Source organism: Chlamydomonas reinhardtii, chromosome 9, assembly GCF_000002595.2.
Source record: "Chlamydomonas reinhardtii strain CC-503 cw92 mt+ chromosome 9, whole genome shotgun sequence".
NCBI lineage: Eukaryota > Viridiplantae > Chlorophyta > Chlorophyceae > Chlamydomonadales > Chlamydomonadaceae > Chlamydomonas > Chlamydomonas reinhardtii.
The window spans coordinates 3,001,743-3,015,519 of record NC_057012.1 but is presented as its reverse complement, the minus strand read 5'-3'; the positions used below and the strand labels follow the sequence as shown (position 1 = coordinate 3,015,519).

Sequence of the window (13,777 nt, the reverse complement as noted above, 5' to 3'; positions counted from 1 at the left end):
TCCCCGCTGCCCGCTGTCCCTCTGCCGCCGCGGCCACAGGTGTACCACCCGTGCCTGCTGCAGACCAAGAAGCGCTACGTGGGGTTCTCCTACGAGTCCCCAACACAGGCCAGCCCCACATTTGACGCTAAGGTAAGAGATGGACGGCTTTGCTGGGCGCACACGGTTTGTACTGGGCTGGGGTCTGCGCTTCGCGGGCGACGGCCAGCAGTGCGGCCGGCATACACTCCAATATTGCCGTGTGACGACGCAGCATGTAACGACGCACGAACACAACGTGTGTGCAGGGCATTGAGACGGTGCGGCGCGACAGCTGCCCGGCGGTGGCCAAGCTGCTGGAGCAGAGCATCCGGCTGCTGTTCGGGAGCAAGGACCTCAGCGGGGTGCGTGTGCGTGGGCGTGGGTGCATGCGGCCCCAGGTGGGCCAACACCCGGAGCTCGCCTGGGCCGGTGGGCCGCGCGCATCCCGGCTCCCGTGGATTGCGGCATCCCGGCAATGCCTTCGCCAACGCCTGCCAGCCGCCCACCCTTCCTCCCTCGCCTCCACCACACGCGCAGGTGAAGTCCTACCTGCAGCGGCAGTGGACCAAGATCCTGTCCAACCGGGTGTCGGTGCAGGACTTCATATTCGCCAAGGAAGTCAGGTGCGCGCCGTGCGGCCAGGCGGGGCTGGGGCCGGCCAGGCAAGGCGGAGCCCTGCCGGCCCCCGCTCCTCCGGACCCACACGGCTGCGCGCACTTACCGTGTAGTGCGGCACTCGCGTGTCTGCCCTACAGCAGCCAGACACCAGCAGCCAGCCCTGACCCCAGCCCTAACCCTGATCCGGTTGCGCCGCGCACCATCCAAACACCGCCCTGCCCCCTGCTCTGCCCTGCACTGCCCTGCACCACAGGCTGGGCACCTACTCCGCCAACGCCGCCACCATGCCGCCCGCCGCCGAGGTGGCGGCTCGCGCCATGGCGGCTGACCCGCGGGCCGAGCCCAAGTACGCCGAGCGGGTGCCGTACGTGGTGGTGCACGCCGAGCCGGGTGAGCGAGAGGGATGCTTGGGGTGTGAGAGTTTTAAGGGGCGTGTATGGGAAAGCGGGTGTGTACTTGGAATAGCGGCGCGAAAGAACAGGCATGAAGCCGCGTGTTGAGTGGCACGGGCAGATGGCGCACACGCACAAACATGGCCCGTCAGGTAGCAACACCCCCCAGTGGACCTCGTTCAGGCCTCTGAGGCACTGCTCCTCGCGCTGATGCAAATGGATGCGTTAGGAGTGAAGTAGCACAAATGCGTGCATATGAGGCCGTTTGCCCCTAGGTTCGCTCCGTGCTGAGGTGTTCCTGGGTCCCGGTATCACGGTATGCCCACACCCGCCACCCCCTCTCTCCCCGCCCCCCCAGGCGCCCGGCTGGTGGACAGCGCCGTGAGTCCCTGGGCGCTGGTGGAGGCGGGCGGCTCGCTGCGGCTCAACGGCACCTACTACATCACCAAGCAAATCATACCCGCACTGGAGCGAGTGCTCAGCCTGGTACGTGGGGGTCGGGGCGGGGTGTCGGGGTGGGGCTGGTCGTTGCCGGTTGCAGGATACCGTTCTGTTGCGCGGGTGCGGTGGCCGACCGCAGGTGCAGCTGGCTAGTGGTCGTAAGCTTGCGTGGGGTTGCGAAGGTATTGCAGGCCTTGTCCGTTTGCTATGCTCGAAATCGCCGCCCAGTGGCTGCCAAGTTCCGGCGCCTGGCCCCGGGTGGGGGTGGGCAGCATGCCTGTCACTCCCTGGCGGGCCACTACACAGGCAGCGCGTTGAGGTGCCCCTTGCACTGGTGTGGCCGCACAGGTGGGCGCCGACGTGCGCGCCTGGTTCGCCGAGATGCCGCGGCCGCAGCGCATGCTGCCGCAGAAGCGGCCGGCGGGTGCGCTGCCGCTCGCCACGGGTGGCGGCGGCGGCTTTGGCGGCGGCGGGGCGGCGGGGCTGCAAGCGGCTGGCGTGGCAGGTGCGCACGGAGGTTCAGTTGTTTAACATCGGGGCACGTTGGTGGTGGGTGTCCTGGGTGCGATAACACAGGGCAACGGGCGCAGAACTATCAGTGGTCGCCATCACGTGGCGGTGGTTGCGACTGACAATTCTGACGCACCAGAACGGCAGCAGATTATCTATCTGTCTTACGCATGCCTCGGACGTCGCGCGAGACTCGTGCACAATTGGTGGCGCCCACTGACTGCACATACGCGGGCTGTGGTGTGCAGGCATGCTGGCGGGCGCGGCCGCGGGCGGCACCATTGACCGCTTCTACCTGTCTCGGCACTGCGTGGTGGGTGCCTGACCTGCCGAAAGCCCAGCTCGCACGCGGCTGGCAGCGGGCCACGTTGGGTGTGCCGCAGGCGTTGGGGCGCTTCGTCAGCCTGGCTGTCGGCGGTAATGTTGATTACACACCTGCCCTGCCACAGGTCTGCGACCAGCTCACGCGTGCGGCACAGCCGCTGTGCGATGTGTGCAAGTGAGTGCGGGCTTGGCTTGGCTTGGGGTTGAATGTGTTGAGGCCTTGAGGCCCGGGAAGGGGCAGGTGCTGGCAAGATGAAGTAGGCGAAGTGAAACACCGGGATGGCGGGCGGCACACAGCCGAGCAGTTGCAAGGTGTCCGGTGATACAGCGCCACAGCTGCGCCTGTGCGCTTGCACAGAATGTGCTATCCTATGGGCCTGTGTACGGTATGCTAGTTAGCTGGCGTCATTCCCAGCCTCGCGCCAGAGCCTCTCCACGCTCCTCCTCTCCTGTCCTACCCAGCACCGCTCATAGTCGCCCGGTGCTCGCCCTTGCCCTTCCCCGCCCTCCTTTGCCCCGGCCCGGCCCCCAGGCGCGACCCGCAGGCCTCCCTGGCGCTGCTGGCGGCGCAGGTGGCCCGACTGGAGCGGCAGCACACCCACATGGTGCGCATGTGCCTGCACTGCGGCGGCGGCGGCGGCCGCGTCGTGCCACTGCCGCTGCAGACACAGCACGGCGCCGCAGCAGCGGCTGGACCGGGTGCGGCCGCCGCGCCTGGAGGCAGTGGCGGCGGAGGATGGGGAGGAGGGCAGAGGGGCGGCGCGGCAGCCACCTTCGGCCGCGGTGGATGCCACGGCGCAGGGTTGGGCGGCAGGGGCGCACGTGGCGCTGGCGTGGCAGCCTGCGACCTCAACTCGTACAACGCGGGGTGCGGCGGCGTTGTGTGCGACTCGCTGGACTGCGGCGTGTACTTCGAGCGGAGAAAGCTGGCGGCTGAGCTGGGAGCGCTGGGTGGTTTGCTGCGCAGTGTGCGTATGTTGTGGACGGACGAAGACCGGTCCAGCACGTAAGTCCAGCACTTGAAATGTCGCCACCACTTGCGCGGGCCTCTTCTCTGGGTGGCGAGCGACTTCTTGAGGTGGCGCTGCGTGGACTCTGAAGCTTTTATAACCTGGATCCTTATAAAGCTGCGTTGGAATGGGTTTGAGCGCTGCGTTTTGGTGAATGTTACGGTCAATCGACGCACTGCACGCCGTTCCCGTTCGCTGATAGTGTCGTGATACGATACCGTCGTGTATGAAGTAGTATTGATAATGCTGGGTGCGGCGCAGTGTCGTTGCGTCTTCCGAAGATGGAATCCCACTGCACTCGTCAACATTTCGCCACTTGGCTTAAAACTTACTTGAGCTGTACTGCTGTATACACATCGTGTCGTGCCCGCCCTTTCCATACACGCGAACGTTTGCCTCAACCGCTCGTCTGGGCACTGCTTCACGCAGTTCTCGTCTTGCTCAAAGACTCATATTTGTGGTTCTGAAATGCGGCAAGGAAACGTTTTGCGCCAGCGTGGGGCGCAAGCAAGGGCGAGGTGAGCAGCGAGGGCGCCCGAGCGCAGGCATCGCGCGCTGTCGCTGGTCTTGCTCCACCTGCCTTGGGAATGGAGTAAACTTACAGTTGCGAGACTCTAAGCAGCGAAGTGCGGTGCGGTGCGGTAACCAAATTCTCCGCTCCTCTCCATGTCGCAAACGCACGCAGGCTGCTCTCCTGCCCCCTACTTAGGTTCACACCTCAACGTGCTGGCGCACCGATGCGGCAACGCCAGCAGTATGTGAACCCGGAGCTGAGGCATCCTGGGCGGATTTCCTCAAACGTGCAGTCTTCAGCAGCCCAGCACACGGCGCCCAACGACTCGGCATCAACGTCATATTTATCGCTCATATCGTCCAGCGCCTTCCAGGTGCGCGAGCACTAGCCCAACCGCTGCTGTCCAATTTTTGTCACGCGAGAGCCCGCGCCCTTGTTGAATCTCGCCCTCCTGTCTGGAGGCGTTCTCACTTCTGGTCCTAGGTGGCTGGCAGCTCCTTAGAAGGCATATTATGTTGTCGTTGATGATTTCATCACCACCGACATCGCAACACCCGTCCCGCGGCTCTGATATCAGTCTTGCTGGCCATTGCTATGGCGTTCGTGGCCTTCTTCCCTAAGACCTAGTTTGCGTTTCGGTGCATGGCCCGAGAGGCCAAGAAGGGTTTCGTCGGCTGGCTGGAGCGAGCCCTGCTCACGACGTCTCACGACCGCCGGCTTCTACTACCCACCCGCTAATATTATGTCCACCCGTGCTCGCGCAGGTTATGGACCCCGCGGGCTCATTGCCCACCGCTGCCGAGGTGGCTGAAGTGCTGCCCCACCTGACTCCCAAGCAGCTGGCGGACGCAGTGTGGTGCTTCGCGCAGCACGAGGTGAAACCGACGGCGGAGCTGATGGACGCTGTGGCGCAGGAGATCCACAGCAAGCTGGCGCACTTCAGGTGCGCACGCGGGACCAGGTGGTGGTGTTTTGGGGGTGTCCTAGGTTCGGATGGGGCGGCACCGGCAGGCGCGTGTGATGCGAAGGTGCGGATTGGGGCGCCAGGCGGGCGTGCGGGGCGCCAGGCGGGCGTGCGGCAGGGCAGTCCTTCAGAGCGTGACAGCTTTCTCCTCACGCGGACGTGCAGGGCCCAGGACCTGAGCAACACGCTGTGGGCGTTCGCGATGCTCAAGTACCAGCCCACGGAAATCTGGTGGCAGGACTTTGAGCGCCAGGTGTACGGCGCACTCACGGACCTCACGGATCGCCAGCTGGCGAACCTGCTGTGGGCGTTCGCCGTGCTGGAGCGGCGGCCAGTGGTTGCAGACACCCTGCCCGCAGCCGCCTCGGCGTCGGCCTCGACTTCTTCCTCCGCTGTGGGGTGTGCGGACGTGCTATCGTGCAGTGGCGCGGCGGCGGGAGCAGGGGCGGCGGCCAGTGGCGGGGTAGGTTGCTCTGCTGTGCCCCAGGTGGAGCTGCTGGCGGCTTCTGAGCGCCGCTCCGGCTGGGTGCTTGACCCCCTGCTTGCACACAGCTGCGCGCGTGGCTTCTCCGGCTACTCGGCCGGCAGCCTGCACCTGCTGGTGTGGTCTCTGGGCAAGCTGCACCACCCGCCGCCCGCTGCCTGGCTAGAGGGCTTCCTGCCGGCCGCGGAGTCTCAATTTTTCCGCTTCTCGCCCACCGAGCTGTCCAACATAATTTGGGCACTGGCCAAGCTGGGTAAGCAGAGCGACTGCAATTGCAATAGTGGGGTGATTGTACTGTGACAAGCGGCGGTGCTGGGTGCCCAGCGGTGCATCATCTGGTTGGGTCGCCAGGAAGGCTGGCTGCTTGTTGATGCTTTGCGATTAGTCTTCTGACCGTTATCTGTTGCCCCCTGTGCAGGTGTGGAGCTGCCAGGCCCATGGCTGGATAAACTGCTGCTGGTTGCGCAGTGGCGCTTCCCGTCCTTCCCCGCGCGGCTGTTGAGCATCGTGGCCTGGAGCACGGCCACGCTCAACCACCGGCCGCAGCAGGAGTGGCTGATGTGCTTTGAGGAGCAGGTCCGCGCCAAGTTCCTGGACTTCACAGGCCACGAGCTGGCGTGCGTGGCCTGGTCGCTGCGGCGGTTCGGCTACTCGACCCGCAACAACGCGGTGTTCTACATGCTGCAGAAGCAGCACCGCTTCCTAGCCGCGGACTTCGAGATCCTGTCCAACCCCAAGCTGCTGCGACAGGTGCTCGGGTGGAAGGCCGCCGCGGCCTCCTCCGGCGAGCAGGACGACGACAATCGCCGCAACCACAACGGCGGCCTTGGCGGGGAGAGCGTTCCGTAAAGCACCGGCCGGCGGCGCACACCTGTCGGCCCCGTGCAAACGGCAACACGCACGAGCTCCGGGGCAGCAGGCCAGTCGTGGACGACTGCAGGGCGCGGCACAGGCAGCGGTATGATAGCGGCCCTGCTGCTGTCAGGGATTCATGTCGGTAGATCAGTCGACCCTCGCTTGCGCGGCTGATTGGTGGTTGACCTTGTGTCTTGTATAGGGGCTTCTGTTTATGTAGCGCAGTAGCATATTAGAGTGCGGCGGTGTCGTGTGTGTATGCGCACATTCATGAGTTCCATGCAGCAAGCGTATTCCAGGCATTGCTAGGAGCTGGTGTGCATTGTTGTAGCTGCCAGCAGGCGTCGTGTGTTGTATGCGTTGCCTGGCACCGCCTTGGTGTCTATGCCTATGCAAACTTTGTGCGTGTGTCGCGCGTTCGAGGTACACCAGGTGGCGGCGCGGCACTGGAAGTGCGTAAGTAATAACGTGTGCGCGAGTTTGATTGACCGACTTGCGAGGTGTGGGCTACTGGTGTGGGTGGTGTATGCCACTTCATGTATATTGGGCTTTGGAGCTGGCGTGCTGCATACACGCAGCAAGCAGTAAATAGACCAGTTTACCGTTTACAGCGCGGCTGTCATGGGGCAAGTGAGTTTAAGGTGGTTTCCATTCCACCGCATGCGTGGACATACCACGTGCAACGTATGCGTTCTCAGTACGCGACTCTGACATAAGTATATTCTTGTTGCGAGTGTCTTCTACTGCTTTTCTAACTTGGTATATTGGTTGAATGTGCATCATGTCGTGTCGCGGATTGCGTCAAGGCCAGCGCATGCTGGGACTAAGCCAGGTGCAGGCGGAGGGAGTTGTGTGTGTGGTTCAGGTTGCAGGCAGCACCAGTGAGGCTGGACGGGGCTGTGGGTGCCCAGCTTGTGGCGTGGGGCTCTAGCTTACGTCAGTCGCTGACGTGCAATGCTGGAGTTTGCGCACACAGGTTGAAGCATACCAGAATAATGTGCGTCCAAGCTGCCTCCGGAACAATGCGCAAATTTGACGCTGGCGCGTACCGAGAGCCCAAATAAAGTGATGAGGGGCGCATGAGTTCACAGAAACGCGGATAGCTGGAGTGCGGTAACAGAGTAGCAAACGCAGCCTTGGTCAAGACTTTCGAGGGGGTGTGACGTAGCGAGGTGAGCTTGTAGAAACGCGCAGGAGGGTCGGGGCAGGAGTGTGGGAGAGTATCAAACATTCCTTTTCGTAATGCGAGTTATAGGAAGGGGTATGGAGAGATGGACAAGGGAGAAGCGGGCAACATGGCCCAACCGTCCGGGCGGCACGGACGCGTGCACTTGTGTGTGCCTTTTGTGCGCCAGTGTGCAGTCGAAAGGCACGCAGCTCGTCTTAGCCATTGTTTATGGTTGGTGTTGGAGACGGAGAACGATGTCACGGCTGGAAGCGCCGTTCACCGAGTATTGCATGAGGCGATTATGAGATGCGTCCACATATCAGGCTCACGGTATTTGTACAGGAGGGCGTGGAGGGCGCTGTACAGGGCGGGCGGGTGGGACGCCGCATGGGGCCAGTTTATGATAGGAAGTGCTCCGTCGGTGGGTTGCAAGCAAAAGTCTGCGGCTACTGTACATAGGACGTCGGCGTTCAAGTACAATGGCCTGCCGCGCAACCCGGCCTCCCGGAAGGGGTGCGCACGCCTGATGTACACCGGGGTACACCGTGACTGTGCGACGGGAAGCAGTGAGGAACCTGAGCACGCAAGGTGCGGCGGCAGTGTTGGTGATGAGAGTGCTGTGCCGCAGTAGGGTGATAGGACTAAGTGGATACATACTCTGCGATGGCGTGTGCAGAAGAACAACAAAACCGAAGAATTGGCAAACGGCCGCGGACATGTACACGGGAGTGCCAGAAGTGAAGATGAGTGCGGCCTGTAACATGAGGATTGTACAATCACCCTGCACTATCGCATTCCTACGCGCAAAGGCGTTGCGGCGGGCCGGCGGCCCTGTTCCCGCAGCCTCCTCCGACCAGCCAGATTTGAGGATCCATCCGTGGGTGGATGGGCCTATCATACAACAGCGCCCAACATGGACCAGTGTTGACGGTAACACCGTAACAGGGCCCAATCCCTACGCTGTGTAGACGCCACGTGCCTCAGGAGTGAGGGCATCCACAAGATGCGGGCACTGGGCGCAGCGCGATAGAGCCCCTCTCTAAGGCTCGCCAGGGCTACCGTTGCGGGGGACTACACTAGATTGGGTGTGATGCAGAATAGGCGGACGGGCGTAAACATGCCCATGAATGAAATCCCGCGCATGTGAAGACTCGTCGATTGGCTACAAGACGATTCGATTGGCACCATTGCGGTATTACCGGTAAATGGATGTGCGACGCAGCGACGGGGACAGTGTTAAGGCAGGTTGGTGAAGCAGTGAATTACCCCCCCCCCCCCCCCGATGAAGCGGTGTTGTGCAGTCAGGTGTCGGTCGGTGGGTCCCTGGGGGGATTTGCGGGGGATGGGGTTGAAAATGCTTGAAAAAACGCAACACGCACAAGCGAACATGACGTTGTAGAGCCGAGGCCAGTGAGCTAGCACAAGCAAAAAGAAAAGCGTGAGCATGAGCAGCGACCGCAACTGCTACGTTACCTTTGACGAGATAACCGCGCGCCAAGCTGCGCCACTCCGGCGTCCTAATGCTTGTGACTCTCAGCTGGTGTATACGGCTGTTAGAGGCTGGGCTGGCGCAGACTGGCCGCAGACTACCAAGCAAGCGAAGGCTGCGATGCGTTGTGATAACGCGAACCCCAAGAGACCCACCTGGAACACAGCCAGGCATCCGCGGTGAGCCAGGAGTAGTACGTACATGCGAGGACAAGAGGAAAGAGAACGGCAGAAAGGAGGGTGCGGCATGGCGAGTGTCAAAACGTTGAGGCCGGCGCAGAAAATAAACCATCTGGCACTTTCTTTCTTTGACTCCCCCACTGCACCACAATGATAACAAGTAACCCCTTTGCCGCTGACACTAACTTCTTTCGTGATGTTTATTGCTAGCCTGGAGCTTCACTAGCAAGCACTTCGCTAATGACGCGACGTATGGATGACCGCAGGAAAGTACAGAGACGTGCCAGGATAAGCGCTGACTTATCGCAGCGCAGTGGAGATAAGTCTAGTTATTGCGACGTAACTGCCGTGTTGCGTTAGAGTCACGCACGGCGCAGGACGCTCGGGTACGTGCCTGTGCATGGGGCCGAACCGAGCTGGGTCTTGTACGCGTCAGGAGCACACGGCGCCTTATCTGCCGTTGTGCTTCTGTACTGTATTTCGGATCGTCCCTCTGCCGGGACGGTGACCTCAGTGTGTCGCACTTAAACGTTCCCTACATTTCTGGACTTTCTTTGCAATCCTATACCTGGTTCTAACTATACTTGACCATGTATGGACCGAATAAGCGTTTAATATATACTCAGACGGAGTTGCAGCGTTTTGTTGCGCGATCCTGCTCAATGGAACCCCTTAGCTTGATCACGCTCGCTCTCTGATCGTAAGGGAATGCCCTTCGAAGCTTCTCTGGCGCTTTGAACCACGCTTTGGTTCGGGGGCCGCATTCGGGAGCAAATCGGAGCAGAGCGGAGCTTTCAAGCGGAGCAAAGGCGCGCGAAGCGTTGCGGACAAGGCGTTCGGCAAGTCACTGAAAGCAAAAGGGCATGCACAGCTGTGCGGGCGGGCTACTTGCTTGCCATGCGCGGTCCTGCTTGCCGTGCCTTCGTGTCTACCCGTCGCTTTACAGTTCACAGCTTTGTGCAATACCTTTCCACATCTTCCATTGTGCCACCCCCACCTCCCCAAGACCCTCAGGACTTTTGGCGCGGTACTTCTCCTGTCTGCCTATCCAGGCCGCAGGGCCCGCGTGCCCTTGGGGAAGGGGCGTGTGTGCCGTTGGGATCCGGCCTGTGCGCCGCAAGCAACGGGCTTTGCGCCCTTGCCTTATGGACAATGGACGGCATACGTGCCCTTATGATACGGCCTGTGTGCCGCAAGCAATGGGCTCCGCGCCCTTGCTTTATGGACAATGGACGGCATACGTGCCCTTATGATACGGCCTGTGCGCCGCAAGCAACGGGCTCCGCGCCCTTGCTTTATGGACAATGGACGGCATACGTGCCCTTATGATACGGCCTGTGTGCCGCAAGCAACGGGCTCCGCGCCCTTGCTTTATGGACAATGGACGGCATACGTGCCCCTATGATACGGCCTGTGCGCCGCTAGCAACGGGCTCCGCGCCCTTGCTTTATGGACAATGGACGGCATACGTGCCCTTATGATACGGCCTGTGCGCCGCAAGCAATGGGCTCCGTGCCCTTGCTTTATGGACAATGGACGGCATACGTGCCCCTATGATACGGCCTGTGCGCCGCAAGCAACGGGCTCCGCGCCCTGGCTTCATGGACAATTTACGGCGTACGTGCCCTCATGATACAGCCTGTGCGCCGCAGGCAACGGGCTCCGCGCCCTTGCTCCATGGACACTTCACGGCGTACGTGCCCTCATGATACGGCCTGTGTGCCGCAGGCAACGGGCTCCGCGCCCTTGCTTCATGGACAATGCGCCGCGTACGTGTTCTTATGATACGGCCTGTGCGCCGCAAGCAACGGGCTCCGCACCCTTGTTTTATGGACAATTCACGGCATACGTGCCCGTATGATGTGACCTGTGTGCCGCAAGCAACGGCTTCGCACCCTTGCTTTTGGGTAATAGATGGCATACGTGCCCTTATGATACGACCTGTGTGCCGCAAGCAACGGGCTCCACACTCTTGCGTTGTGGATTATAGACGGCATTGAAATGCTTACGTGCCTTCGTTGTACATGCCTTTGCGTTGTGGACAATGTGTGGTCTGAGCGCCACGTTCGGATACGGCGTGTGTGCCGCCAGCAACAGGCTTTGCGCCTCGCATCATGTGTCTTGCGATATGGCCTGTGTGCCGCATGCAATTATGCTGCCTGCCCTGTCGTTATGGACGCTTCGACTTGTTGCGTGCCCTGCTGCGTGCCCTGTCGCAATACGCCTTGAGTGTACCGTGCACGGCAAGCCTGCGCCTCGCTATTGCTTCGTGTTGACAACGGAGCGGGCTTACGTGATCATGCGTCACCCTGTACGTCTTGAGGTCCGCACGCACATCATACTATCACGCGGCACCACCCTTGTAGTTTGGCTGACGCACCCCAAGCCAACCTATATGCATTCGATGTGTGCACTAGGCCCAAGTGCCGAATTTGTTTTTCCGGATATTTCGCCCTCAGTGAGCGATGTGGAGTTTTGTGCAGTTCGGCCAGCATGCTATGCCCAGCCAATAACAATACCGCATGACGCATAACTCTACCGCATGACGCATAAACATGCCTTCGTGCCCTGCACCAGGCATCGGACGCTGTGTCACGCAGTGAGCCCGACCCTGCGCAACCAACATTTTGTTGCGAGATACGGTCGGAGCTGGGATTACAGCCTGCCTGGTGGGTTTGGATGGCGCCCGTGTGTTGGGCTGGGCTGTTGCTGCTCGCGGTGGGGCCCACCACCAAGTCACGGCACCCATCCGCCCTCCCCTCTTGTTGGCCCACCCGCCTGTACACATGCCAGTCACCCGCTCGCCATCCTGTGAAAGCGGGTAGCCGACTTGGCAAGCGCTTTTCCTGACACTTGGCGCAGGTTTGAGTGGGATACCAGAATGGTCTGAATGTAGTTGTTGGATAACCAGTACACTGCGGTGTGTAGCTGGTTAGCGGGAGTGCCGTGCATGAAACACGCTACTCGACCCGCCATGCCCGCGCGATGGTACCACCAACCGTTCAACCCAGATCCATGCCGGGGTAGCATCGACCCCACAGTCAGACTGATAGCTCCTATCCAGGTGTCAGGCGCCATGTATGTATCTGTGGACGCGTCAAGCTGGCTTGTGCCGTAGCGTTGGCCGCCTGTATGGCACGGCATCTGTGTCACGTTATGGCCTCATGCTTACCGTAGTCACGCGGCTTGCGTGCTGTGCGGCACGCTCCCTGCCAATCCTTCAGGACATGTATGCATACATGTTACTTCGTCAGAGCCATAGCAGGGGCAGCGTGTTCTGTCAATGCCTCATGAACCCAGAGACCCAAGCCAACGTACGCATTAGTTCCGCAACGCACGTCAATGCCAACTGTATGTGTCGCCTGCCCACTCGCGAGTGGACGCCTAGGGAACCAACCTTGGTTCCTTTCAGCCCCGGCCTTACTTCACCCGGCGGGGCAATTACTTATCACCGAAGTGCTAGGAGCAGTGTGCTATATGTCATTACTATTAAGAGCGTATGGCGACACAGGCTCACATGTGGGTAGCCAGGCTTGGCAGGCATCCCAACTCAGCCCGGCCTCCTCACAGCAGTACCACGACGTGCCCGTACGTGGTCGAGTGCGGAGTTTGGCTGCCGGCGTGGCTGTATCATCTCTCACATTGGATGACCCATCCGCCACTGCTGTTCACTACTGGCACGTCCCTCGAGTCGCTCACCCACCGGCTCCGCCCAGCGTTCGCTCCCTTTGGCTGGGCCGGGGCCCGTGGCGCATCCAACCCGCCATCGCGGCCCCGAGTGCTCCTTATTTCCTCCCATCACTACGCCTTCTATCACTATAGATACATTGCGCGTTCCACGCGTGCCGGGTATCCTTCACCCCTCCGCGCCGCTCGACCAGGCCAGCCTTGCTGGGGTTGCTGAGGTGTTACCCTTCATGTTGCCCTCCCTGCTATTACGGTACACCCCACAGCTGCCGTGGCGTACGGTATCGGCACGTACGGGACATTGTGTGCATGCATCCCCGCGGCGTTTGGAGGCAAACATTCACGTGCGCGCCTGTCCTGCGTCCGCCGGGGTGATGCTATCTATGGGTGTACCTACTGCTTGATTGGTAGTGACTCTTATGCAAGACACTGCAAATCTCAAGCATGGCACCTAGCTAGCAAGAAAGAAATTAGTGTTCGTGGCCATGCTGCACGGCTGGGCATGGCTGCCCGCATCCTACACCACGACGGCGCGGGTGAACGAAGGGCAGGTTGCCGCGCGTGACTCGCGTACGTAAAACCGCTCTAGTGTTGCAACTCGCGCCTTCTCCTGCGTGGCGCATGTTGGCTAGCCTGTCCCAGCTTCGAGTCACGACGTTGTTATTATTCCCAAGGTTGTTCCGAGCAGCCTACAACGTCAACACGTGTTATGGCATGGCCCTGGGGGCCGGTAGAGAGTACCGAGGTCTCCAGTGGTTCGTGCCAACACGTGCCAACACGCACTGTTACCTTTCCTGGGCACACGGACGGCCACAGCTGCCCACAAGCCACACACCTGAACAAGGATGCATGTGTTTCCCTGTAACGCCCCGGCGTCGTCTGCATGGCTGGCGCACGCGGGATAACGCATGTGTGTTTCTGTCGTGGCCATTGGTGCACCTGATACGTTTGTGAGTCTGGTATCATGGCCCTTGCAAAGCCAGTCGTGTTCCTATTGCTGCTTGTCTTCTGGTAGTGACCATTGGCCGCCCATGACCGACGGAGTGTGGCGCTGTCAGGCCCCGCGTTGGCGTCGCCCTGCGCCTGCAGCAGGTGCCGGCGGCGCCTCCGGCGGCGCTCAT

The 13,777-nt window shown here is 61.0% G+C and overlaps 3 protein-coding genes across 3 annotated transcripts in view; all 3 read left to right on the top strand.

Annotated features, from left to right (window-relative positions):
* CHLRE_09g387400v5 (uncharacterized protein) overlaps positions 1–3,680 on the top strand; it is a 26,436-nt gene extending 22,756 nt beyond the window's left edge. Inside the window, exons 26-34 of the mRNA XM_043065431.1 lie at positions 40–132; positions 288–383; positions 559–644; positions 893–1,029; positions 1,390–1,517; positions 1,821–1,977; positions 2,231–2,295; positions 2,432–2,481; positions 2,839–3,680. Of these exons, the coding sequence (XP_042921057.1) occupies positions 40–132; positions 288–383; positions 559–644; positions 893–1,029; positions 1,390–1,517; positions 1,821–1,977; positions 2,231–2,295; positions 2,432–2,481; positions 2,839–3,316 (1,290 nt within the window). The 3' untranslated portion in view covers positions 3,317–3,680. The remainder of the gene's footprint in view (positions 1–39; positions 133–287; positions 384–558; positions 645–892; positions 1,030–1,389; positions 1,518–1,820; positions 1,978–2,230; positions 2,296–2,431; positions 2,482–2,838) is intronic.
* A 54-nt stretch (positions 3,681–3,734) lies between these two features.
* CHLRE_09g387450v5 (uncharacterized protein) lies at positions 3,735–8,073 on the top strand. Its single transcript, XM_001694372.2, has 5 exons — positions 3,735–3,834; positions 4,002–4,203; positions 4,595–4,773; positions 4,960–5,531; positions 5,697–8,073. The coding sequence occupies exons 1-5, from the start codon at positions 3,785–3,787 to the stop codon at positions 6,125–6,127; spliced, it is 1,434 nt and encodes a 477-aa protein (XP_001694424.2). The 5' UTR covers positions 3,735–3,784; the 3' UTR covers positions 6,128–8,073.
* Positions 8,074–8,701: 628 nt separating this feature from the next.
* CHLRE_09g387502v5 (uncharacterized protein) lies at positions 8,702–11,317 on the top strand. Its single transcript, XM_043065435.1, has 2 exons — positions 8,702–8,969; positions 9,236–11,317. The coding sequence occupies exons 1-2, from the start codon at positions 8,822–8,824 to the stop codon at positions 9,259–9,261; spliced, it is 174 nt and encodes a 57-aa protein (XP_042921056.1). The 5' UTR covers positions 8,702–8,821; the 3' UTR covers positions 9,262–11,317.
* The last annotated feature ends 2,460 nt before the right edge of the window (positions 11,318–13,777 follow it).